The sequence below is a fragment of the Apis mellifera genome, linkage group LG4 (genome assembly GCF_003254395.2).
Source record: "Apis mellifera strain DH4 linkage group LG4, Amel_HAv3.1, whole genome shotgun sequence".
NCBI classification, from domain to species: Eukaryota; Metazoa; Arthropoda; class Insecta; order Hymenoptera; family Apidae; genus Apis; species Apis mellifera.
The window spans coordinates 2735289-2762779 of record NC_037641.1 but is presented as its reverse complement, the minus strand read 5'-3'; the positions used below and the strand labels follow the sequence as shown (position 1 = coordinate 2762779).

Sequence of the window (27491 nt, the reverse complement as noted above, 5' to 3'; positions counted from 1 at the left end):
TTTTTTTTTTTTTTTAGAAAATTACGAACGTATGCAAAAGTAAAAATCATTCAATTCTTTGTTGTTGGATAGAAATAAAACGACTGAAAATAATTTTAATTTAACAGAGAAAAATGAATTTTTGCTTGAAAATATAATATTGAAACATTTTCGAGAGATGTCGATTCGAAACAGACTTCTAATCTTTCAACAAATATTGTATCAATGTAACTATTAATGGATCAAGCATTATAGCTGTTTTAATTGAAACGTGCCACGTGCGCTCGACAAATTTTCAAAATGATTAAAATTAATTCTGAATCTTTCTTTTAGATTTATTTTTACACACGAAATTTTCTGAGATATTTCATATTTATGTTCCGAACGTCGATACCGAGATTCAAATTTAAAAGAGAAGAAATATCATTGAATTTCACCTTTCTTGACTTCTTCGAAATATTTATTTTCTGCTGCGTGTTAAATGTTACCCTCGTTCATCCTGGAGAATCATCGAAAAGGAAAGAGCGAGGAGAAGATCAACGAGATTGGTATCTTTGTAGAGAAACAGAGGCGTCAATCTCCTGCTGGGGGATTTATTTATAACGCGCGAACGCGCGTCTCCGCCTTGGTACATTAAACCAGTGCCCATATTGACGTCTCACTTGTCGTCTTTTGCAAGCGAAACGATCTCAATGACGAATCGCGTGCTGCAGTTCTGGCTTTCATCGACACCCACTACGGCACAGCCGCGGATTATGTAATTTCTCGAAGAAGGAGAAGAGGAACGAGGCGAAGAGGACGCGTAGAAACGTGGGAAGGGTGGAAGAGTAATTTCTCGTAGCCAAGAAAATTCTACGAATATTCCTGTAATGAATCCGATTAATTCTATCCGATCTTCAAACGTAGTACGTTCGATTATTTTCCACCAATTATTAATTTACGATACATAAAACGAATAATATTGATTCTTATTGGTAAATTACGATTTCAAATATCAGCGCGATCTCTCATCGAAGAATTCAGGTTTTAACCCAGATTTCTTTTAGAAGACGCTTGGAAAAAGTTGGAAGGTGGTGGAGGAGAATCGAGAGCCAGCAGAGTCGGTGAACCGAAAGGAATGCAAGAGTGAAAATGGTGAGACGGATTGAGAAGAAGAGGGGGAGGAAAGTAAGGTGCCCCTAAGAATTTGATGACAGTATCAGACGAGCAAAGAGTCTATCGAAATTACATAATCGACACGTGTCAATGATATCTCTGTTTCTGCATTTTCTGAATTCCTGACTTTTGCAATCAGTTATTGGCATGTGTTTTTAAACGTATGGAGTCTTTAATCTGTCAATTTTTGATGTGTAAAATTTGATTTTTATTCGAATTTTGCTTAAAAATGTTTGAAAAGATTCTTGTTGAACTTTATAATTATATATATAATAATATAATTTCAAAGAATGGCAAAAAGTATTACGTCACAAATCCAAAAATTGAGAGAATTTTTCAATACAAAAACTGCAATTATCATCGCTATTTCGATCCATCTAACTATGAGAAAATAGTACCTAATTTACATACTTAATTCTCAAAACGAATTACATCACAGGTCGAAGGCAGAAATCGGGCAATCAACGTCGTTCACCCGATTCATCCCCTTCCTTAAAGAATGTAGATCTTCCATCTACTCCCATCTCTTCATTAAAAAAAAAAAAAAAACTATCGAATTATACACCAGGCCCAGAAATCGAGAAGACAATCCTAAAAACGAAGCATAAGAACCGCGGCCATCATCATCATCATCACCATTTTGATTCTAACCACTCCTCGCCAAAGAGTCGGCAAGATCCAAACTCCTGATCCCCGCCAGAAGAGATTAGAAAATTCTCCCGATGGAAAATACACTTACACCAGTACACGGCAACAAAGTCCTTCTCGTTGAGGAGCCGCTCGAGTTGCTTCGCGTTAACTTCCTCGATGACAGGCTCGGCCTCCTTGTGGCCTCCCTTGGGCCGGGATGGCTCGTCAGATTTTGCCTTCGCGGCGGCGTCCACGGTGGCCAGGAGGGCGCATAACACAGCGACCACACCGAGAAGGACGATCGTCTTCGCGTATCCTCCCATCGTTGTTGGCCCGCAGGTAGTACTCCTCCTTCGTCTCCGCCAGCACCACCACCACCGGCCGAACCGTACCGTCGAAACGTCGTTCGCCGTCGACATCGCCGCACTGACTGGCACATCGGCTATTTTTGATTTTTCGGACAGCGCCGCAAGAAACCGACGACGACGGCCACGCCACGATCGTTCTCAGCTTCCTCGCGCCATCCCCTGACGAGAGCGAACAGGAGGACCTCGGACGTGGGAAGCAGAGCTTTCCTTCTTGTATCTTGTGAATGGTTTGAGTGGTTTTTGTTTTTCAATTGGCAATTTGTATTAGTATCCATATTTTTTTTAAGATTCTTGTTTCTTTTTTTGTAGTGAGAGAGTCATGGGAGAATCTGGTTGGATGGTGAACTTGCATGATTGGTTTTCGTTGGCTTGGTTTGGAATAGTTGCTAGCTGCATTTTTCGAGATTCTTGTTTCTTTTTGTAGAGAGAGAATCGAACAGGAGGATCTGGTTGCCATGGAATGGTGAGAATTTTCCTTCTTCTGGTGTCTGGTAAAATCTTACATGATTCGTATTTTTATTGGCACTATTTGCGATGGTTTGCGATGGTTTGTTGAAGTTCTTCTTTGTTTTTGCAGCGAGAGAATCGTGATCGAACAGAAATTTTCGACTGGCCTGCTGGGGGACCAGTGAGAGATTTCCTTCTTGCTTCTGGTGAACTTGCATTCTGGTTTTTGTTTCTATTGGCAACCTGGAATATTTACAATTTTTGAAGTTTTTTCTTTTTTTTAATAAGATAATCATGATATAGATGGATTTTTTATTTGCTGTTGAAGAGAGTTTTTTCTTCTTGTGTTCGGTAGTTTGTTTTTATTGGAGATTATAGAGTATTTATAAATAGTTGATCTATTCTTTGCTTGAATCTTCTTTCGATGAATGGCTTCTTTTCTTCTCATGTTGAAGGAATTTTTAGTGGATTTTTCCTCATGCGTTGGAAGTTTATGCGGTGATTTATCTCTCTTCTTGCTTTAAATCTTTTGATTAGCAAAGATGAAAATTTAGATGATTAATGGAATATGATCTAAAATATAAATCCTTGACTATTTATAGTGAGACAATTTCTGCTGGATCTTTATGTCTTTCTGCATTAAGAGATTCAGCGATAACAACGATTTTCAATAGGTAAATTTTTGAAAATTTTGAATTTTTGCAATTTTTCCGTTAAAAATTTTGTAGATAGATTATTTTTGATTCTTTTTATGTTGAAGATTTCTACAATGATTATTGAAAATGACAGTTTAATAATTCTTGAAATATGATTTTAAAATATAAGTATATCAAATATAGGATAAATTTATGATCATTTATTATTGAAGATTTATCAACGAAATATCAATTTTTGAAGAAATTATTAAATATATATTTGTATCGATTTGATATAATTGTGATATATGAGATGTGATCTAATGAAATTATTTATAAGATCTTTGAAGTTTTTAAGAATTTTATAATTTTTAATTTAAATATTTTAATATGTAAAGTGAGACATGTAAATATTTAGACTTGATGATAAAATAAAATGTATCAAATAAAATATGTATAATGTCAAGAAATACATAATTTGATCAAATAATTTTTAAAAAATTTTAATTACATGGAATAATAGAGATCATATAAAGATCAACTTCGATTTTTAACTTTGAATTATTTTTGGAATAATATATTTCTTTGCATATATTTGTACAAAAAACAAAATTGATTTTATATGATCTCTATGTATTTATTTATTAAAAATCAATATATATTGATGTATATATATCAAATTATATATTCCTCGATCATGCAAGTTTGATCTAATATATTTTTATTTTACCATTAATAACAATCAAGATATTCAAGTGGCCTGTTTTAGATGCCTAACTCTGTATATATGAGTAAAAGTGATTGAACACTTGCGTGAGAATGAAATTAAATAAACCAGTTTTCATTGTAAACAGTGTTTGAATTCAGTCATGTTAATATGATCTTCGAAATATTATAATATTACATAAATAATAATATAATTAAAAGTTATAAAATTCTAGAAGCTAACGCTTTAGAAAAATAATATTTTATATTATTCATTAAATATAATATTTTAAGATGAGTAAGTAATAAGTCTAATTTCTAAAATATTTTGAGATTTAATATTTTTAAGAAAACTTATGAATTTTTACTTCCATCAATAATTATATGTTTAACAATATCAATCAATCAATTCTTTATTAAAATAATCATATCTTCTACTTAATCTTTTTTCTCATCTGAACATTATAAAAATACCAATTTTCTTTTTTTGAATTGAATCATCATTTGTCATTGATGAGATTTTTTAAATTACAATCTCTGAAATATTTACATTTACATTGATTTCCATTGGTCTGTATATATATGAATTTCATTAATATTCAATTATCACAGGATTTTAAAAAGAATTTAACATCATTTTGAAAATTTTATTTCTTTATTAATATCACTATTATTACTAATCATTTATCAATTTTTATTTTAATAAAATATTAAAATATCTTTGAATATTATTAACTTATAACTAATTCATTTCCATAGTCTATGTGAATTCTATTAATAGTCCATTCAAAGGATTTAAATAATTGGATCAAAAAAATTCTAAATTCTTATTCTAAATTCGACCACTGTTTCTGATTTTATCATTATTGAAAAAATTACTAAATTATTATTATAAAATATCTAATGATTAAAATCCTTCATTATTTACAATCTCTTTATTGATTAAAAACTATTTACTGTATTATGTACTTTCTGAAATTTTATTTTAGATTTCTTAACTATGAAAAGATTGATTTTATGAATTGATCAATTTATTTTTCTTCTCATTAATCTTTCATTATTCAAATATTTTTTCAAAGATAGATTAACAGTTATTAATTAGCTTAATATTCTCTTTTTCTTTCTAGAATTTCTAAATTCTTCTCTCTAAAACATCAAGCATATAAATTTAAACAAATCAAATAATTAAATATATCTAATTATAAAATTCAGATATATAAATACCATCAAATTGTTGCATATTCAAAATGATTTCAAAACTCTATTACAAATTATACTATATATATACTGAATGACTTTTTAAATTACATTATTTTTCAGTTTTTAAAATAATAAATAAAATATACATATTTGAATGTGTTGATCGCTATTATGTAACTTATAAAAATATCACTCACTAGTATATCCAATAATCAGCTTTTATATGAATATCTTTCACGTAAAAAATAATTGATTTGGTATCGCATTTTATACCAAATAATAATATATCAATAATAATTAATATCTAATCTCTCTTCTATTTTTCAAATCATCGCAATAAGAATATCAAAATTTTTATAATTTTACAATTTCACAATTATCTTTGTCTTTATAAATTATAAATTTCTTCTTTAATTCACTTCATTTAAAAGAACAAAAAAAAAAAAATTAAATTCAATATTTTATTAATCATTAAGATCGACTATAAGTATTGTAAATAAATTTAGTAAATTTAGTATCTCTTAACTAAAACAAAATCGTATTCTTCGAACAAATTGTAATCCTGACACGCAAATAAATTGACTGATCTTTGCATCATTTGCATCTTCGATTTCTTCGTATTTTATTCAGGCGATCGATATCTTTAGGAAAATTTTCAGATTATTAAAAAATTGACAATGATATTTTAAGATCCAATATTAAATAACTCGTTCAGTATGTATATATAGTAAATATGTATGCTTGCACGATTATGCTAAGACAGGTAGTTGATCAGCGGCTTCGGTGCAGGACGGTATACCATGACGGTCACTGATCGAAAGTCGCGAGTCGTCATAGTAGGGGGTGGTTTGGTGCGTGTTTCGATAATTTTTCACGAAACGAGACGATTTTAAAATTTGTTAAAAGAAACTTTAAATCAAACGAAAGTCGAATCAAGATTTCAAAGATTATTAAAAATAGTGAAATTTCGATTTTTTTTTAGGTCGGTTCTCTGGCAGCTTGCTTTTTCGCGAAAAGGGGTCATTACGTGTCTATTTACGAGTATCGTCCAGGTGAACTCTTCGATTGGAGAATTAATTCAATCATTTTTTTTTATTTGTTTATTCAATTTTTTAAAAACGTATAATTTTATTTTATATCGAATTTTTATTAAATTCTAATTCTAAGATGATTTGAAAACTTGAAATTGAAATTTTTTTTATGTATTTTTTACACTTTTAAGAACGAAAGAGGTATTATGTACAAGTATATCTACTTTATTTTTATTTTTTTTTGAAGGAATACACAAGATAAAAGAGTTTTTCAAGGAGCATACGTAAAAATTTTATGTAATATGAATACAAAAATTCCGTGGCCACATTCGTTTCAGATATCAGAACAGTGGATTGTTGGGGTCAGAGCATTGACTTGGCTCTGTCAGTCAGAGGGCGGGAAGCTTTAAGGGCAGTTGGCCTTGAGGAGGTTGTGGTCGATCATCATGGTATCGCTATGCGTGGTAGAATGATACACAATAAGAATGGGTCGCTCAAAGAAATACTTTACGATGGTGTGAATCAAAACGTGAGTGATTTTACAATACTTCGATTTCTTTTTTTTTTTCTTTTCTTGATTCCAAAAGAAAATCGAGTAAAAAAAGTGCATATGAAGTTTGTTCATTCTCATTTTTACAGTGCATTTATTCAGTTACTAGACGATATCTAAACATCGTTCTATTAAATGGTGAGTAAAATTTACTATGCAATAATATTATTAGAATTTTTTCCCTCATATTTTAATCTTTAATTCCTTGTCTTATCTCAGAAATTACAGTTTAGCCGATAACGAAGACAAAGTATGAAATAATTTACATGCACTCTAATTTTATTTTTATTCATTTATAATGAAAGTAAATTAAATATGTATAATTTTTCAATATTTTGTATTTATCATAGTATCAATTATTAATTAACACATAAATTGGTTGAAGAATCTTTTTAAAGAAGAAATCTAAGAAAATATTTCTTTATTATTAAATCATATTATTTGTCGTTGAGAGAAATCAAAAAATTTTGCATTAAATTATCTTGATAAAATTGAAAATTGAACATAGATCCTTTTATGCTGAAGAATAAAAAATGGCCACTGAATATCCGATGACGCGGTAGTGCGTGAAGCCACAAGAATTCGAGCGTGTCGTATTTCTTTCTACCACTAGCTTATGCTTCTTACGATCTTCTATGCACTCGTATACTTTGGTGCCATTTTAATCCGATATACGTCTATTTATGCATTAAACTTTTGTTATAAGCTAATGCGTTTAGAAACTAATGCATACAAGCGTTTTCGAAGGATTTATCAAGTTTCAGTTCAATCGTGGAGGCATTAGATACATTTCATTGTCAGATTGATCTTATTTAAAAAATAATATAGAAATGATTTATAAAGAATTTTTCTTATAGTTTAAGGAATAATTGTATGGAAGAAGATATTTTTTCTATTTTTGAAAAAATTGAAACAAATTATTGCCTAAATTTTTTATTCTAATCTCTAATAAACACAATGTAGAATGTTTGAACGTGTTGTATAAATTTTTTCAGACTTTTAAGGAATAATTGTATAGAAGAAGACATTTTTAATTTTATTTTTAAAAAGATTGAAACAAATTATTGTTTAAATTTTTTATTCTAATCTCTATAATCACAATGTAGAATGTTTGAACGTGTTGTATAAATTTTTTCAAACTTTTATCTATTAAATAAAATATATGCCGAATATAATAATGTTATTGATAATTTAAAGTTGAATATATTTTGATTGCAAAAATAATTTAAAATTTAATTTAAATATAGTAGTAAAAATAGGATATTTAAATATCAATTAGTTTTAATTCTTTTTGTTGTCTTTGGCGAGTTTTTTAAATAGGTTTTCTGTGGTTAAAAAGTTTTTGTCTTCTTTTTGTTGATTTTTAATATAATTTTAGTAAAAATAACTTGGAAAAATGGACATTAAATAATGATTTACATTTGTAAATTTTTTTTCCAAAAAGTTTCATAATTTATTTATTTATTTTTTTGATTTATATATGACGAAGGATCAAAAGTAAAAAGAAAATATTACGCTTATCTTAAATTACTTTTTTCGTTTTTCGGGGATTTTGTATCAAAAACACAGCTGCCGAAAAGTATTCCGAAGTAAGTCTCCATTTCAACAAGAAAGTCGTGGATGCGGATTTAGACGATGGAAAGCTGACGATATTGGAGTAAGAATTAATCGAAAATAATTCGAAAAATATATCTTCATATAACTTCGTATAATGTTCCTTGAATTTTTTAGCACGAGAACTCGAAAGATAGAGAAAGCGAAAGCTGATTTGATAATAGGAGCCGATGGTGCTTACTCGATCATCAGAAGAACAATGGCGAAGAAGCCACGGTTCAACTGTAGTCAAACTTATATCGAACATGGGTACCTTGAATTATTCGTCCCTTCTGGAAAAAATAACGAGGTAAAAGTCTTTCTTTAACTTTAAAAATTTTAGATGAAAATTAGCTTTCTCATGATTTTAGTAAACTTTAGTAAAATCTGTAAAGAACACTATTTTGAATAATTCTTTTTTTTTATGTATACGATTGGTCTTAGTGATTGATATATATAAACTTCAATACTATTGTATTGAATTTTCACCTGTTTATACAAACACAATAATAAATATTATTATATTATTATATTTTGAAAGAGAGAGAAAAAAAAGAAATTACAATTAAAGTAAGTTAAATTGTAAAAAAAATTTTGTTCAAATTTATAAAGAAAAAGAGTTTTAAGTTTATCTTTTATATAATTGCCAAAATATAATTTTTAATAATCATATATTAATGTACATGTATAGACAAATTCCAATAATAAATTAGTAAGTTTTTTGCGAATAACTAAAGTTAACTATTAATTATATACAAAAAAAAGAGATTCTTTACAATATATTTCAAGTGATTCATTGAGATTTTAGAGGAGGAATTATAATCAGTAGATTGGTCAATTTTTAAAAATTTTATAAATAATACTTATTCTTTTTAAATTTCCATTTAAATGTCTATGTTAATTCTTTTTTAATTAAAAAAACAAAATATTATTCGATTGATTAGAATTTCGATTAGGGATTATTTTTATCTTTTATTTTTGTATGAGATTATTTTTGTATGAGATTATTTTTAAATCCATCAGTGATAAAAATTGATTTCTGTTTATATATTATTTGATATATATAAACCACACATATATAAGATATAAATTCTATAATTAATAATAATTCTATAATTCATGTTAGATGAAACGAGATAGAATGAAATCTTTCTGTCCCTTACATCGCTATTTCTATCTTCTTTTATCTAATACGAATTTCAATTTCTTAATATAATTTAACAATATATAATAAGTCTCAACTGATATTTTTGTATGTATATTTTTTATGTTTGTTTTGATCTTTAGAAATATTTTACATATCAAAATCTTAAAATAAAATAAATATTTTTTAAAATATTGAACTCTCTTGGATTTCAAGTTTATGATGAGTAACAAGCATCTTCATATTTGGCCACGAGGAGAATTTATGATGATAGCTTTGCCCAATGACAACTGTACTTTTACTGTTAATTTATTCGCCCCTTTCTTAACCTTGGACAAGTTGAAAACGCCTCAGGATCTTTTGAATTTTTGTGAAGAATATTTTCCTGATCTAGTGGAATTAATTGGAAGGCAGAAGTTGGTTAAAGATTACTTCGAAAGGGAACCAAAACCTTTGATTTCTATAAAGGTAATTTTAATCAAAGTTTTTATTGATCGATGGATAAAATGTAATTGAAAAGTATTTTAAAAAATTGGAAGCTCTAAAAAATTTCAGTTATAATGAATTCTCGATTAATCAGATTTATAAGATTTATCTCAATCATTCAAAATCTTTATTATCTAAAATTTCGATTATTTTGGATTATATAACAAAATTTTTTTCTGTTTTTATAATTAATATTTCTCTTCATTTATTTAGTATTTTTTTGAAATTGATAGACATTAGACAAACATATAATTGATATACAATTTGTATATTAAATAATTACAATTTAATTGTAAGCGAATATTCAAAATTTAAAGATAAGTTATAAAAGAAAGTAAGTCATATAAAAAAGTATATTTCTAATTATTTCTTGTTGATTATTCGGGATATTTGTTCTTCGTTTGAGCCAATTAATTGGAATTATTTTAAAAGTTTTATTATTACTTATTATTATTTAATGAAAAAGAAATAATTAAATTATTTTAAAAAATTAGACATTAATATTAATTTTGAATTATTTTTATAAACTAATATCATTAAAATTCTATTAAATTCTATTAAAATGTTTAGATCATATTTTACTATTAATTAAGAAAGAGAAAGGAAGTGATTGAAAAAGATTATTTCGAAAAAAAAACTCAATTGCAAGTTCTAAAGATTTTTTTAAGTTCCTTTTTTTTTAATTTCTTAAAATGTTTATTTATTTAACATTCATTTTATTATATTAAAATTTTATAAAAATATTATATTTATTATTAATTGATGAAGAGGGATTTTTTTTTAATTATTTTGAAAAAAAAAAGTTGCTGAATTATAAAATTCTGTTAATTTACAAATAAATACTAAAATTTGAATATGAAAAATTTATGTGATAGTTGATAGAAATTAAAAAATTTTCAAATAAGATAATGATAAATAATAAATAATGAAAATAATTATTAAATTCCAATTCATGATTAAAACTATTTTCTTATTTCTTACAAACATTTATAGTGCAAACCTTATCATGTTGGAAAAACTACCCTTCTTCTTGGGGATGCTGCTCACGCTATGGTGCCTTTCTATGCCCAAGGAATGAACACGGTGAGTTTCACTCGATCGATTGAACGATTTCACGTCTTCTTGCTCGTCAGAAAATTACCTTTCACGATTATCTCCTCGTACAATTTAGATGTCCATAATTATTTTTGACTCCACAAATATTTTTTGTAATTCATTTTATCATATATCAGGGTTTCGAGGATGTTTTACTTCTGGACGAGTTAATGGAACGTTATAACTCGGATTTCAGCAAAGTTCTTCCAAAATTCTCGGAATTAAGATGCGAAGATGCGCATGCCATTTGCGACCTTGCTATGTACAATTACGTCGAGGTAATTTTATTATTCTTTTATTAAATTTTTATTGAAGTTAGAATTAAATAAAAATTAATGATTAATGAAAAATTAAAAAATATATGTATATAATGTTATAATTCACGCAAAGAATGTTGGGAAAAATTTTCAAATAAAGAATCATTTCATTTTTATCATTACAAATATAAAAATAAATTTTTTCATAAATTTTAAACATTATCAACATAATATTACTATTACTACTATTACTAACAAACTTAATATAAAATTTTCCAGATGAGAGATTTGGTGAGGAAGAAATCTTTCCTTGTTCGAAAATATATAGACACGTTTCTCTATAAACGAATTCCAAAAACGTGGATACCTCTCTACAGTACAATACACTTCTCGAGAATGAGATTTCGCGATTGCATAGCGAATAAGCAGTGGCAGGATAAGGTGGGTCGAAACACTATGAAGAAAATCAACAATCGAATAAGAATTATTCAAAATGTACTCGAACAATTATCTTTTTACAGGTATTACGCAGAACCGCTTGGTGCACGATATTCTTAATCATAGCTATATTAATGGCGTCTTTCGTCCAAGTATCCGCAAAGAAAAGTATTTTATATTAAATTTTAATACAGATTATTATTATACAAAGTGCACAACCAACGTGGATATGTTAAATGTGTGCGTACGCATCGACATTTTACAACAATAAAACTAATTGTTAACTAATTTCATGATTTTTTTCCCTCAATTTTTTCCCCTAGAAGTTAACTAAAATAACTAGAAATTTACAATTTTCGCTATTTGATTGAAGATCGATTAATTGTTTGCACAATTTGAGCAAATCTCGTTTAAGGCCTTCACCTTTTTTTCTTATTCTTCTTCGATGATGGAACATCGGCCAAGGTATATAAATATTCTTTCAATATAACTACTCTTCTATCTTAACTCTATTGGTTCTTTTCTATGGAAAATTCTTAAGCTAATCAATCTAATTGACTAAAAAACCTGTCGCCCAATTAGGTATATCCTTCTGTGTCTACTCGGCACTTGTATATCTAAAATCACGCATGATTTGTTTGAACTTTAAAAGTGATTCTTTCGTCCTTCGGATAATCACTATGAGGATTCATTAAAAAATATTTATAGTATCTCGTGTTTGTTATCACTATAGAAACTCAAGCTTCACCGAATCCGCATTCTTCATGTAATTGTGCTTCTGATTTTCGAACAACTCCACCAGGTGATTGACGAATTTCTCGTGGTATTCGTCGATCTGTTCCGTAGTAGGTTCTTCTATCTTTGGTAATTCCAATGGACTACCGACTGACAAGAGAGAGAAATTGAAAGAGTTATGAAAATATTATTAAGTATATTTGTAGATATTTTTATTAAATATTATTTCTTCTGAAATATTATTAAAAAGTAAATATTAAGAAATGTTATAAATAGTTGTTATTAAAAAAATTTTGAATGCTACGAATTTGTTATAATATAAAAATTAATGCAAAATTCCTCTTTTTGTAATAAAAATTAGCATTCGAGAGAGATACTAATAATTATTTTAAAAATGGATTAATTCTGATTGTAATTAATATTACAAGTATCATATCTGATTAAAACACTCACCGACAACCGTGACTGGTTTCCGTCGCGGGATAATGCCAAAAGAATATTGGAAGAATCCTCGACCTTTCAAAAACACTGGCGCTAATCCGATCTTTTTACGAACATAATGCTGTATTCTTCTCATCAATGTGCCCTCTGGCCAATAATATTGATCGTATATATCTGTTTCTCCAAACGAGATGACAGGTACTAAGGGGGCCCTAAAACAAATGAGAAAAATTATTAATTAAAGAATTTTAATTATTGATAGTTCATTTCATTATAAATGAACGATTCTCTTTTAACACGTTCATTGTCCAATATTATAGTACTGTTTTCTATTTTTTTAATCCGTCATTATTAATGTTTATTTATAATAATGTTGTTAATTATGTTAAAAATACATTTATTCAATTTTCTTCTATTAAAATATAATGAATATTTTTTAAGATTAGTATTTTATGTTAGTATCTTGAAGGATTTATTCGTATAATTTTTGTTCTTTATAAATTATATATTATTATGTAAAATTCAATAATTCAAAATAAACTATTGTTTATATAATATTATGTGTAAATTTAATAATAAAAAATGTGCATTTTACATGAATAAAAAGATGAAAAATATAAATTTTTGAATACAATTGAAATCACAAGTCAAGAGTTCATATTCATTCAATGTTCAAGAAATTTTTAAAATTATCTTCATTAATGGAAGCATAGAACAAAAAAAAAGAATAATTCATAAATGATAGAGATCATAATTGAATAACTGGATTTATTTATATTATTTTAATTATTTAATGGAAGAAAAATCATGATCATTGTATGAACAAACTTGAACAGATTAAATAATATTTAAACTGATCAGATTTTTTTTTCACGTTAATCAATTAAGGAATAATGCTAAAATTTTGAACACTGAACGTATTAAATAATTGCAAAAATTAATGTAGATAATAATCGGTTTGCGGCAATTTACTGCGATTTACATTTTTTTTTTTTTGATGATTATTTCTTCTTTTCGAACTTCAATATTCAATTTTTTTGAATAAAAAATTATTTGATTTAAAAAGTAAAGATTTAGGAGAATTTAAAATACGTTAGAGCAAATATTATCTGAAAATATTATTTCATTCAATATTTAAATGAAATGTAATAATCGTCAAAGATAATATTATTAAATTATAAACAATTTAAATTAAACATAAATTAACATTGATGAAGCGAGACAGAAATATGATAGTGTAACAGAGACAAAATGTTTTCATTCTAAATCCATCTCGTTTCGTGAATGAAAACTTCAATTGCTTGCAACTCAATAAATGAATTATTATATTTTATAATATAACTTTTATGCTTATTTGGTTGAAAATCCTTCAAAGATATCCAATATAGCATAACATAATATAACACGTTTAATTTTATGATTTAAAATCTAAAATTAATAATGTTAAGTAAAAATATTTATTTTTATTTACTCATTTTAAAAATCTATTTTTCTTGATTTTAAAAACAATATATTTTATTATTTCGTAGTTGAACGGCAATGTATATTTCCAATAATGAATTTAATGAATGTTTATAAAGTTCGCAAAAAATTTTCATAATTTTTTACGTGACTTGTTTTATATAACATTACTTAATTATGTTAAAATATTAATGTCAAAATATATTTATAGCAAACTGCTGCAAGCCGCTTGTCTGCATAATGTTAAAAATTAAAATGACATACGTTACGTTAAAAATCATTGTTTTCGAAAAATTATCATATTTCGTTTTTCTCACAAAGAAATCACATTTTTATGATTTGTACGAAATGAAATTCATATTAAATACGAATATTATTATCTTTGTTTATTGTAATTTTTAATGAATAATAAAATAAAAAAGATATACTTGGAACACCGTCTTAAAAAAAAAAAGACATATTTCGAATGTTTGCTATGAAAAGTATATATGAATGAGTTATCATGTACAGTAACATGTTTATAACGATGAAAAAATTAAAATCTGATGTAATCTTTTTGATTTTAATTTTTATTTCATTTAAACGTGATTTTTTTTGAGAAGAAAATTATTTAAATATGATTTTTTTTTATGATGATGTTAGTTTAATACCACACTATTTCTCATAAGTTAAATACGATGTTTTTTTCGTAACGTACGTTATAATACTAAAATAATATTAAAGCGGATAAATGTATGCACAAATTTGATGTAGATTTTCTTTTTCCAATATTCTCGCGAATTTTTAATACGAATCAATGTAAACATTGATAATTCTAACCCATGCTTCAGCGCAATCTTAACGAAGCCTTTTCTCCTTTTTAGCAGGATACGATATTTGCCCGGCTTACATTCCAATGATTCCCATGCTCCACCGATAACAAGAATGGTTGCTCTTCCGGTGAACGGTGCCTCGGGCTTCGTCGATAGCTGATGGATTAAACTTCTTTGGGAACTGCTGATACCGGCTATGTTTTTAAACAAAAATTATAAATATGAGAAAAAAAAAAAGAAAATTAAAAAATTAATTCAAACGCTTCGTTCCAATGTAAATATTTTTAAATATTTTCTTTTTTTTTGATTTTTAAATAATTTTTTTACGCGAAACTATAATTCCTTTGGTTATGTAGACTATTTATACACAGTTTCTTTCTTTTTCTCTTCAATTATTGATGATTAATTTTTAGTAAGAAAACTTAATTGAACGTATAGTATCAAGAGCTAATTTAATTAACATGCAATATTTATCACTGAAATATTTGAAAATTAATAGTAGATAAAGTATTAGATAACCGATCAAAAATTGTATTAAATACATAATCATAATTTATTTAATTATGTATATTGTTATCATTTTTATCAATTTTTTTTAGTACATCTTGTGAAAATATTGAAATAAATATCTTAGTAATCTATATTGACTTTTTTCTTTAATATTTTCTTCACAACTGATAGACTTTATTTACAAAAAGATTTCAAATGCAATAGATAATTCATGCAAATCGAGGAAAAAATCGAGGAAAAAATGTATTTTACACTTATGTTTTGAAATTTTTTTGCAAATTATTTAAATTTATTCAAATTTAATTATAACTTTTCATAACATTTATTAATAATATTTTATCAAATGAAATAAAAGAAAAGAGACAATTTTAAGATAAAAAAATAGTAAAAAATAAAATTCTATAAATTTTTATAATCATATATCATTGAAGTTATAATTCTATCTTTAAACAAAATTAAATAATGTGTTTTCTTTTATGTCGTTTCTAGAAAATATGTAATCAAGAGGTTTTACATTACACTTACTTGCCACATGCGTTAAAATAAAAATTTATTAATGATACGTACCTCCCATATAGGCATATTCACGGAAGAACGGGATTTTAAAGTGTTGTTCTAGTATCACGACCCGGAAATCCAAACCCGGAAACACTTTTTTACAGTTGAGATGCTCCGTTCCGAATGCGCCGAATACTCCTGTGGACAGAATTCCATGTGGAAAGCTGCAGAATAAATATGACTTAGTCGGATCCAGGTCGGTAGTTTTCACTAATTTTATAGGGAAATAGTTGCAAAAGTAACGTTGCCACGCGTTGCCTCTCATCAATCTTGTCCATCGTTCGCTGAAACAAAAAAATCAAAAATTCGTGATGCATTTTAATTATAATGTGTAATGGAATAGATGAGCAAAAGGATGAAATAAGAAATATTATACGGTTTTTAATAGTTGATGAATGAATTTTGCCACTTATTTTTCAGAATAAAAAGTAATTTTTTTAATATAAACTTTCGAGATGTAAGAACCTTGAAGTTTTTATTTTTATCAAAAAAAAAAAAATATTTTTATTATAAATTTAATAAATATCATTAGCAAATATTACTAATTTATACAAGATAACTTTTTATTTTAATTAGAAGCCATGAGTGGTTCTAAAAAAAATTGTATCTTTATTATATTTCTCTTTAAATTTTTATTGATGTATATTATGATAGATTAAGAGAGGATAAAAGAATTTTAATTAATGTTGAAATATTGAAGTTTCATTTGCATAGATCAATATCTGGGATAATAAAAATTAAATATATGCATACTTAAAAATTAATTTTATTTCATGATTTAAGTGAAATTTATAAATTAATTATATTTAATTAATTTAAATATTTATTTTAAATAATATTACATGGAATTAATCGATTTAATAAAAAATATATTAAATAATTGATAAAAAAATATATTAAATAATTAAAATTTTATTACACAGTAACTTCAGAAAAAATTCGAAATAAAAAATTTAATTCTTAATAACGAATTTTAATTCTATTCAATCTATAAATTTTCTATAAATCTTTTATATAAAATAAATTATTTAATTAATAATTCCAAAAACATTAAATATTTCTATTCTTATTTACTTAAAAAGAATTTAAGAATTTTATCGATTACTTATCTAAAGCAAATTTATTAAACGATAAGATCACAAATCATGCACAAGATATCTTTTAGAAGTTAGAAATCAACGAATTTTGATATATAAAATATATATAAATATATAAAAATATTTAAGATATTTTAAAAAAAATATATATATACAATGAAATGATTCTCAATCTTCATTTTCAAAATATAGTGATATAAATTACAAATAATCAAATGAATTTAAAGTACTCAACTTTTAACAATTGTTTATTCATTAATTGTTTATTTATAATTATATTTTATATTGATTTAATTAATGATAATCTGTAAAAAAAATAATTCAAAAAATCAATCCTTTTCATCAATTAAAAAATATTTCATCATATAAAGAAGTGTAAGTTAATTTATATATTATATAAAATCAATTTATATTGATTTGAAACGAAATATAAATATTAAAAATTGTAAAAAAGTAATGCATCTATTTATCACTTTATCATTCTCGAGAACATAGAAAATACGAATGACAATGTTTGCATATGTATAGTTTTTTATTTAGAATAACTTTTCAAATATGTTAGTAAAATAGAATTATCTGAAATATTTTATACAGGATATCCTGTAACTAATGATAAAACTCGACAAAAAGTGACACGTGAAAGAATAAATTAAAAATATAGAACGAAATTTTTATTATTTAAAATTCTAATTAAAAATTTTAAAAAAATTCAAATACATGTTAAAACAAGTTATTTCTGGATTTGATAAATTAGAATCAATTATCAATAGGAGATAATTTGATGTCTGAAAAAAAAGATAATAAAAAAATATAAAACAAATTTTTTTTCATTTAAGAATTAATTTTTGACAAAGAATAAATTTGAAAATTGCATATATATAATTTCGATTTTTAAAAAAATGAAGATTTAAGCGATAAAATTTTATATTTTTTATTTATTTTTACATTTAATAGTAGTAATAATCATTTATCGATAGTTCATTTTTCATCCAATCGGAATTAATTAATTTCACTTGATTGATTTGTATTTAAAAAATTTTCAAATTTGATTTATTTAAAAAATTATTGAAGTTTCAAATCAAAAAAATTTTATTCTGTATTTTCGACTTATTATTTCATGCAGAATCATATTGGAATACGAGTCGAAAGATTAAGAAAAATTGTAAACGTATTTAGAATTTACCTTCTGCCGCCTTTATTACATGTATCCCAATCATAGTACATCCAGAGTGTGTACAGCAGCACAAAATAACGTGTGATTTTCGAGTACAATAGAAGATAAGCAAAAAGAAGGTAACCCATTAAATCTCCTCCGCTTAGAAGAATGATCCATAACGCAGCTGAAAGCGTTTCTAATCTTCGTTTCAATGGTACGTTCAACGGTGCGAATTCCACGCCAAGGATCTTCATTGTCTTTCTTATGTTTTTCTCCTCTTATCGTGACATCAAAGTAGTTCTTCTGAGGTAGCTAAAAATAAATTATTAGATTATGATTTAAATGATTTAATTTTTATGCCTATGTTATGAAAAAAAATAGTAATTTTAAAATAAAAATGAATTTTTTATGTTGTTAGCATTGAGTTTTGCTTTGATAAATGATAAATAATAATAAAACATGTTTTGTTAAAAAAAATTAATAAAGTATTTATTGTTTGTAAATAAAATAAATATAAGTAAATAGAAATGAGAAGAACACTAATTATATATTAAGTATTTTTTCTTAAAAGTTTATCTCTTTGCTATAAATATATTTTTTACATAGTTATATATTTATTATTTTCTTCCATAATTTAATTTCTATGACTGATAGATATAGATAGTTGATAATTTATTTAATCATTACATCTACTTTCATTTTTTGTATAAATATTTATTTCAATTTCATTAACATTTTAATTATTTTTCAAGATTATTAAAAAACAAGATTGGAATTGAACAAAATTATTATTTATTATTGATCTACAACATTTATTTTATTTTTATTATAAATAATTAAAATTTTTTCAGAATTCTTTTTGAAAATTTAAAATGTTGAAAAAATTTGAAATAGATAAAATGGATGGCAAAATACTAAAATATTAATAACAAGTAAAATATTATAAATATTATAAAACGTTAAAATATTTATAATGTTTAAAAAGGAATATTGATTAAAACTACTTAAATAATTATTATCATCATAATATCTTATTAATTCTATTAAAATTAATAATTTGTAAAAAATTAATTAATAATCATGTAATATAAAATTTAAAAATAAGATATAAAAAGATAAAAAGCTTTTTAGAAATTAAAAAAAAAAACCATTTGATTTTTGAGTAATCAATCAAATTTATCATTTTAAAATATTTTATATTATCAGTATCATTTTTCAAATTTTTCGTCGCACATATCTTTATGTCCTCATCGCGACGCTCCAAGAATAGAGATATATGTGTGTATATATACTAAGTACACAAATTGGATGGACATAACTGTGCATCGTATGATTCTTTGACGTAGGACTTAGAAAATCTACTAACCTTGGTAACTCTGCCCCTTCTCCAAATTTTATACCTGAAATGATTCCGGTCGGACTACTTTACTGCCAAGGCAAGTTCTAATAGCACTCTTAACGAACAAGGTCAACTCGAGGAAAACGTGGTACGACATATGCTCTTCGAACAATGTACGATTATTTATAGAAACTAAGCACGAGAAAAGAAATAGATTCGGTTCGTTCGATTGGACCAATTTTATCCTCGTTTGCCCCGATGTCTATATATCTTGGAAAAAATAAAATTTTTAAAATAAATGATTTCATTTAAATGGAATGAGATCATTTTTGAACGACATTGGATTTCGCAAATAGATTTCTCTTTCAAATAATAATTTCAAATTTTGATATGCAATCTTATGCAAATAGTATTTTAAAATGAAAATTTATTGAAATATAAGAAAATAATGGATATCTATTTCAAATAATGTTTTAATAAATGTAAAACCGCTTTCATATACATATACATTTGTATACAATGAAGAAGCATACTTATGTTTTCTAATTTTTGACTATATATCAGTATCACATTCATGCGATTACGTTCTCCAGACATAGTCTAGACGCAGATGCATTACATTTAAATTGCATTTAGAGTCTTACTGTCAAGTTCATCGTATATTCGTTAAAAGTGTTTTTAACGAATAATAATTCTTTTTATCTACAATTAGATCTATTTATTCTTTACTGCAGGACATCATTTATCATCATTATTGTTTGTATTATTGTGTTACACAAATAATATGTATTTTTTTTTCTTAAATTTTCATTTATTGCATTATTATATAAAATATATCATATAAAATAATAATTTTATTGACGATTATTTATATGTATAATTTGACCACATGTTGCGAATATAATAATACAAACAGTAGCTATTAGTGACACGACTGATTCTGATATTCATGCTATCAATATTTATGAATCTATGTCCTCATGAATTTTCGAAATCCGGTATCAATATGTATCAAAGGTAAAAATATCGAAGGGAATGAATATATATCTTTGATATCTAAAAGGAAAAAATATTAGATAGTATTACAGATATTAAATGAGTATTGATCTTTGTGAAGTATCAAATGGATTGATTCAATGCAATATTGGCTTGATATTGAATGAAGAGGAATCGGTATCGATAATCGATATCAAATATTTAAAATTTTGATACGTATCGATACTTTCTAGTGAATGCTTTGGTATTCGATTGAATCGATAGTATCATTAATAGTATCGATATTAATACTATTACTGGCTACACGTACGCACAGTGATCGAAAAGTAATCAATGATGATATGACCAACAACTCTTTTCTCGATCTCGATTCCGAATCTTTTTTGAATCTCGATATATCTGTATGCAATATTGGACAATTTTAATTCCATTCATAATACTTTTTATTTATTTATCTAATAAATAAATGTTCTTTGTCTCTTTATCTTATCTAACTGGGGCAATTATTGTGAGTTTATCACGAAAAAATTCTATAATTTTGCTATATTTTAATATCGCAAATTATATTTTAAATTATTTTATTAATTTGTATAATTGCATTGATAGAAAAAAGAAAAAAATAAAAGAATCGATTGAAATATGTTTTAAAGTTTAAGCATATCATATCGATATATTTACTTTGACATTATTGTTACATAAATTATTAAATCTACTAAATCTTTCTTAGACATGATTTTTTTTTTTAGAAAAAGGCGTAAAGAGTTTAGATATTTTAAAGATATGTACTTATTATTATTACATTCATCATTATAATAAAAAATTTTTATTGATATGACATGTAATTTTATTTCACATTATATAATATGTATTATCAATATATTTTTGCATGTTTAGATAAGCAAAAAGAAAAATTAATAAAAAAAAAATGTGAAAGAAAATATATATGAAGTACAGAAAAAGAATATAATTGCAATGATTTGGATATTTTAATTAATATTGTTAATATTCTTTATTTATAATTTTATTCATAAATTCATTTTTAATTAATTAAATTTTAATTTTAATTAATTAAAATTTAATTATTTAACTTATTAAACTTATTGTCGTATAAATTCGTAACATTTGATTAAATGTAGTAATATTTATTCTTATTTTGGAATTTCATCATTTCTTAAGTTATATTTTTTTCTTGACATAATTTTTTATGTTATAAGTATTACTAAATTTACTAAATTTATTATTTTTCTATAAAAAATTTATAATTTTATGTTAAATAAGTAATTGACAAGTATATATAGTTTCTTTAAACATTTATTTATTTATTATTAATATAGTATTTTATTATCGAAAAATAGAATATATTAATTTAAGGTTGAATCATATTATTGCATTTAATCAACTGTAGCAGTAGAATCCTTGTACAATTCTTAATGTATTCATAGAATATTTTTGGAGAATTGATTCTAGAAATCAAAAAGATAAAAATTGATTGATAAAAATATCGATTGAAGTTTATTTAAATTGAAAACAGTTGAAATTTGTATTATTAGATGAAACGAGATAGCTCTGTCTTTTACCATCATCTTTCTATTTTTATTTCATTTCAATTTACATAATACTTATTTAAATTTCTTATAATTTAATAAATGGATTCAATTAATCGATGAACTTCTGTTTGTTTTGACTTTTAGAATCTTCCACTCTTTCAGGAATATATTAATGCCGTATATAATTCATAATTATCTTGATAATATTTATATTTTTCGATTTATATTTGTTTCTTTATTAAAATGTAAATACTACATCCTTGAAAATAAATTATAATGTGCGTAAATTTTTATTAAAATTATAATGCATTTTTTTGTATTTATAAAAATTATTTATGCATTTATACATACATAATCAATCTTAAGATATATAATTGATACTTATAATATGATGTTTGCAAGCTATGATATAAATATAATACATAACAAATATAATATAAAAAACATGCGAATAAAAAATTGAATTGAAATGTTATTAAAATTTATTAATTAACTTATTAACCATGTAATTAAAAACGTAGAAATTATGAAAATAAAAATTATATAAAATAAATTTACAAACTCATTTCTGGAAAAAAAAAATTTAAAATTCTGAAATTTTTATTTGATAAATCAATAATCTTTATTTGAAATTTTAATAATAAACAAATAAATTCACGGGAAATTGAAATTTTATTACTAATTGATAGCAATTTAATAGAAAAAATGTACAAGATAAGAAATTTAACTTAGAAATTATTAAATGTTTATAAAATAATATTTTACATTATATTTGTTAGAAATATTTTTTAATGAATAACCAAAAAGAAAATTTTTATTGATAAGAAAGATTTGTTATTGAAATATTTAATAATGAATTATAATAATAATTTTTACGTATATATAATAACATTTGTATAATGTACACAATATTTTATATATAATTTTATAAAACGATTTATAATAAAAATTTCAGAAAGAAAAATATTATCAATTCACAGTTTAAATATCGATATAATTAATATTTTAAGAATTTTTGTATACTTACAGAAAATATGTGAGATTAATTTTTCAATAATATATCTTTCTTATTTAATAAAAAGAAAAATGAATTTAATAATTTTCCGATATTTGTTTAAGGAAAAAAAATTCAAATAATTTAAAGACATTTTTAAGACAAGTAAAAAGAAAAACAATTTGTATTGAGAAATGGTTAGATTATTTCTTTTTTTATTTTAATCATCAATTTCTGAGAAATTTCATAAATTTTTCACATATTAGATTTTTTATCGGATATCAAACTATCCTTCATACTTAATCACCAGCAATGAGGAAGTAATCATAATCATTATCGAACGACCATGCAAAATCTCTTGCAACCTGACCTGATCTCACGCAAGTTTATTGAAGCCATACCGAAAAGTTTCTGTTCTCACTCACTGTATTTCCTTTTCAACACGAAAATCAATTCAGTAACACCAATCTACTAGATTCTCGTTTAAAACTTTGCTCTGACAAACAATTTCGTAATATCATCACCATCCACCTACGCGAAACTTCCATTAATTAATTAAAAAATTGGTTATCGATTGATTGAAAATTTTAATTTGATAGATTAATAAATAGCAATATCTTTTAAGGATTAATAAATCATTTAAACATGGCGAATAAATTATCAATTAAATTATCGTTTTAAGTTAATGTGTCTTCGTGATTAATATATTTAATATGTTCAATCTATAATTTTTTAAAATTATATTAGATAATGTAGAAATATTTGGATTTGGAAAATTTGATTTTCACATTGATAAAAGAATTGATAAAAGAGATAGAATTAGAAATTGAGAAATTATTTTTGTGAAATTATTTATTTGAATATTATATGAAATAAATAAATTAATTAATTTAATCGATTTAATCAAACAACAAAAAAATTATTTTGAATGATAATGAAATAATGAAATAATTTTAAAAAAATCATATGTTTGTATAAATAAAATAATATATTTATTTGAAAAAAAATCCATTTAAATAACATAATATATCATTCAAATAAGAATACGAGAATAAAATATTTATGATTATATATATATATAATTATGATATTATAAAAATACGGCATTTCTTGAAAAAAATTTAATTTCATTTTATTTTCACTTCTATCGAAAATAAGATTATAATTTAATATTAAATTTGCTATTTAAATTTTAAATATGTAAAGTTAGTCAGTATAAATTTGATTGATAAGTGAGAATACGAAATTATTTACTATGAAAGTGGGACATTTCCTTCTATTCACATTCCGTCTATTTTATAGTTAAAATAGCAAAGTTCTGATATTATACAAAACGTAGAAATGATTAAAATTATTCTTTTATTTTAAAACTTAAATGTTTCATGCAAAGATTGTGAATTTTATTTAAATTATTTAATTTCTTTATGTTTTTATATATTACTATTAAAGATATTTCTTAAAAGTGAAATTCTATTTTTATTAATAAAAATTATTGATTAATTGATTCAAATAACGAAATTAAAATTGTTTATCAATAGATAACTTCGCGATAACATAGTGATATAATATTAGATAGTGATACAAAACGTAATATAAATCGTGATATTATTTTATATTTTAAAAATAAAACCTATTTCAAAGAATTTTAAAAGTAGGAAACGATTTAGATAAGGAAATTAGATATTCAAATGAAAGATAAAGAAAAAGAATTATAAAAACTAAATTGTCAGAAGAAGACGACATTTTAAATAATTTAATAATTTAAGATTTATGATGTAATAAAATAATAATAAAAAAAATATTTGAAAAAATAAAATATAATGAAAAAAATAAGGAAAATTAGCAGATAAAAATATTATGCAAAAAAAAAAAAATTGTAAAATTATTTTAATCAGAAAATTTGTGAATAAAAGTTGCTTGAAATATTACATAAATTTTACTGAGAAAATAAAATGTGAAAATATTTTTGAAATTTTAAAATATGGCAGATTTTTATAAATAAATATTTTTTTACTTTATATATTCTATGTTATGATATGGCAAAATATCAAAATATAATAAGAAAATTCAAAAAATTTATACTTATAAATATTATTTAATATTTCTGTGCAAATATTTTAATATATAACAAATTTTTAAAATTTTTTAATATTTCTAAAAGACGAATTGATTATATTTTGATAATAAAAGAAAAAATATGAAATTAAGTTGCACTTTAAAAATAAATAATTTTTGTTTATCCGTTACGTTAGATTATTATATAAATTTTTTTCATCAAAATATAATGCACATAAAAACCTTTTGCTTAAAGTTTTAAAAATCTATTTTTTTTATAAAAAAATTATTTAATTTAATTTATTTATTTTTTATTTTTAATTTAAAAATTTTTTTAAATTTATTTTGATTTTGAGTACTTTTTTTTTGAAGGAATCTTATTTAGAATTTCATTATTTTATAAATATTCTAAAATATACATGTATATATCTTATCTCCTTAGTTTTTATTTTTATGACAGTTAATACAGTTAATACAGTTAATAATTATTTTTATTGTCGAAATTATCTTGAATTTTTGATAAAATTTATAATTATTAATCAATAAAAAATTTATTTCAACATCTCTTTTTGTTTTAAAATAAAGAGTTATTGAGAATTTAATAATTATATTTGCATTTTTTAAAAAAATAAATTTTATAATATTGAAATTTTATAATATTGAATTATTTCTAATCAGAGTTTTTAAAATTCAATTGAAGTTTTTTCAGTCATACCATTCATATTGTCTTTCTCATTCACGGTCATTCATTTTACGCGTCTGATTTCATCAAAAAAGTTCAATTTTATCAATGAAAATATCGAATTCTTTTATTAAATATTTTAAAAAGCTCATTATTTCTTTTTATTGAATTTTTTTCTAAAGCACTCATGAAAAAAACACTTATGAAAAAAACAGTAAAATCAAAATAAATATGTTAAATGCAGTAAAAAATCTATAAAAATTTAAAAAACTGTAAAAATTGTAAAATAATAAAAAAATTATAAATTATCAAAGAAATAATACTTTTTATTATAGAAAAATATTATTATATTAACTTTTACGATTTCGATTATTACTGAAAATTTCTATCGTCAACTGGATTATTTATAAGAAAATAAAAAATGAATGACTATCATTTCTATCCCGGAAAAGAATACTTTATACTAAGATAATCGCAGATATTTATAATGATGTGACACAACATGTTGCGATTTAATTGAAACATTTCAACCCACACATCATAATCTTCAAATATTATTTCATTTGAAGATTTCATATTCGTATTATACATATAAAACTTTTTTGATAAAAGTCATTCGAAAAATACAAAAAAACATACGCACATATATGTATTTAAAAAAAATATAACTCTTTTAAAAGGTTGAAAAAATATTTTAAAATGATAAAAATTAAAAAATATAAAATCTATAGACAAACTCTATAAAAAGTTATTATTAATTAATATTTTTCTAAATTATAATCCATTTTAAACATTATTTATTATTTCCCAATATCTCTGAATAAATGTTGCATTTAATTATATTAATTTAAATATATACACAACAACAAATAAAATAAATATTTCATAACACGTTTTCTATGAAGTAGAAACATGTAATGAAAACTGACTTGAAACATAAAAAATACCCAAGGTTCTCGAAACGTGTGATGAATATCTGTCGACCCACTCAATCACCAAAATAGACAATACATATAACACGAGTGACATCCGTAGGCAAGCGTTCCCTAACGCTTACCTGTGATCACGATGGAGCCTGTTTCCATTTGCAGACTCCAAAAAATTTCCAGCGCCACCGGTCGTCCGTCCCTCATGCACTGATCTCCGGCGTCTGTTTTTTCGAGTCCAAGTTTATACAACGGTCAGGACGAAGAGCACAGGACGAGGTGGAGGAAGGTGAACGCTCGCGACGAAATGCTCGGCTCAACGTTACAGTGTTCACTGGCTCGGCGCCTTGCGAGACGGACGGAAGAGGCCCGCGTGCGTGAACGTAACGCGGCGTACAGCAGCACGCGGCTGAATCAATGAAGGGAGAGGAGGCGTATCTGCTCTCTCTGTCTTTTTCTTTCTCTTTCT

The 27491-nt window shown here is 24.3% G+C and overlaps 3 protein-coding genes across 16 annotated transcripts in view; 1 reads left to right on the top strand and 2 right to left on the bottom strand.

Annotated features, from left to right (window-relative positions):
- LOC413936 overlaps positions 1-2257 on the bottom strand; it is a 41287-nt gene extending 39030 nt beyond the window's left edge. Inside the window, exon 1 of one of the 4 annotated variants that reach the window (XM_026440252.1) lies at positions 1874-2257. In XM_026440252.1, the coding sequence (XP_026296037.1) occupies positions 1874-2183 (310 nt within the window). In that variant the 5' untranslated portion in view covers positions 2184-2257. The remainder of the gene's footprint in view (positions 1-1873) is intronic. The other 3 variants (XM_026440253.1, XM_026440254.1, XM_026440255.1) reach the window with 3 other exon arrangements.
- Positions 458-12279, top strand: LOC551858 (kynurenine 3-monooxygenase). 11 transcript variants are annotated; one of them, XM_026440261.1, is made up of 13 exons: positions 2223-2359; positions 2442-2623; positions 2710-2785; positions 3182-3253; positions 6102-6171; positions 6489-6679; positions 6790-6838; positions 8270-8357; positions 8432-8603; positions 9654-9905; positions 10917-11006; positions 11156-11296; positions 11555-12279. In XM_026440261.1, exons 6-13 carry the CDS (start codon positions 6608-6610, stop codon positions 11831-11833), a joined length of 1143 nt encoding a protein of 380 aa, XP_026296046.1. In that variant the 5' UTR covers positions 2223-2359; positions 2442-2623; positions 2710-2785; positions 3182-3253; positions 6102-6171; positions 6489-6607; the 3' UTR covers positions 11834-12279. The 11 variants fall into 11 exon arrangements, with proteins under 11 accessions (XP_026296051.1, XP_026296043.1, XP_026296041.1 ...); XM_026440262.1 differs by having other exon boundaries at positions 2442-2595; positions 2710-3253; XM_026440263.1 differs by lacking the exon at positions 6102-6171.
- LOC409905 (2-acylglycerol O-acyltransferase 1) lies at positions 11754-27424 on the bottom strand. Its single transcript, XM_393396.6, has 6 exons — positions 27154-27424; positions 18511-18795; positions 16240-16514; positions 15170-15356; positions 12902-13101; positions 11754-12598 (listed from the first exon to the last, which is right to left on the bottom strand). The coding sequence occupies exons 2-6, from the start codon at positions 18735-18737 to the stop codon at positions 12441-12443; spliced, it is 1047 nt and encodes a 348-aa protein (XP_393396.2). The 5' UTR covers positions 18738-18795; positions 27154-27424; the 3' UTR covers positions 11754-12440.
- Positions 27425-27491: the final 67 nt, after the last annotated feature.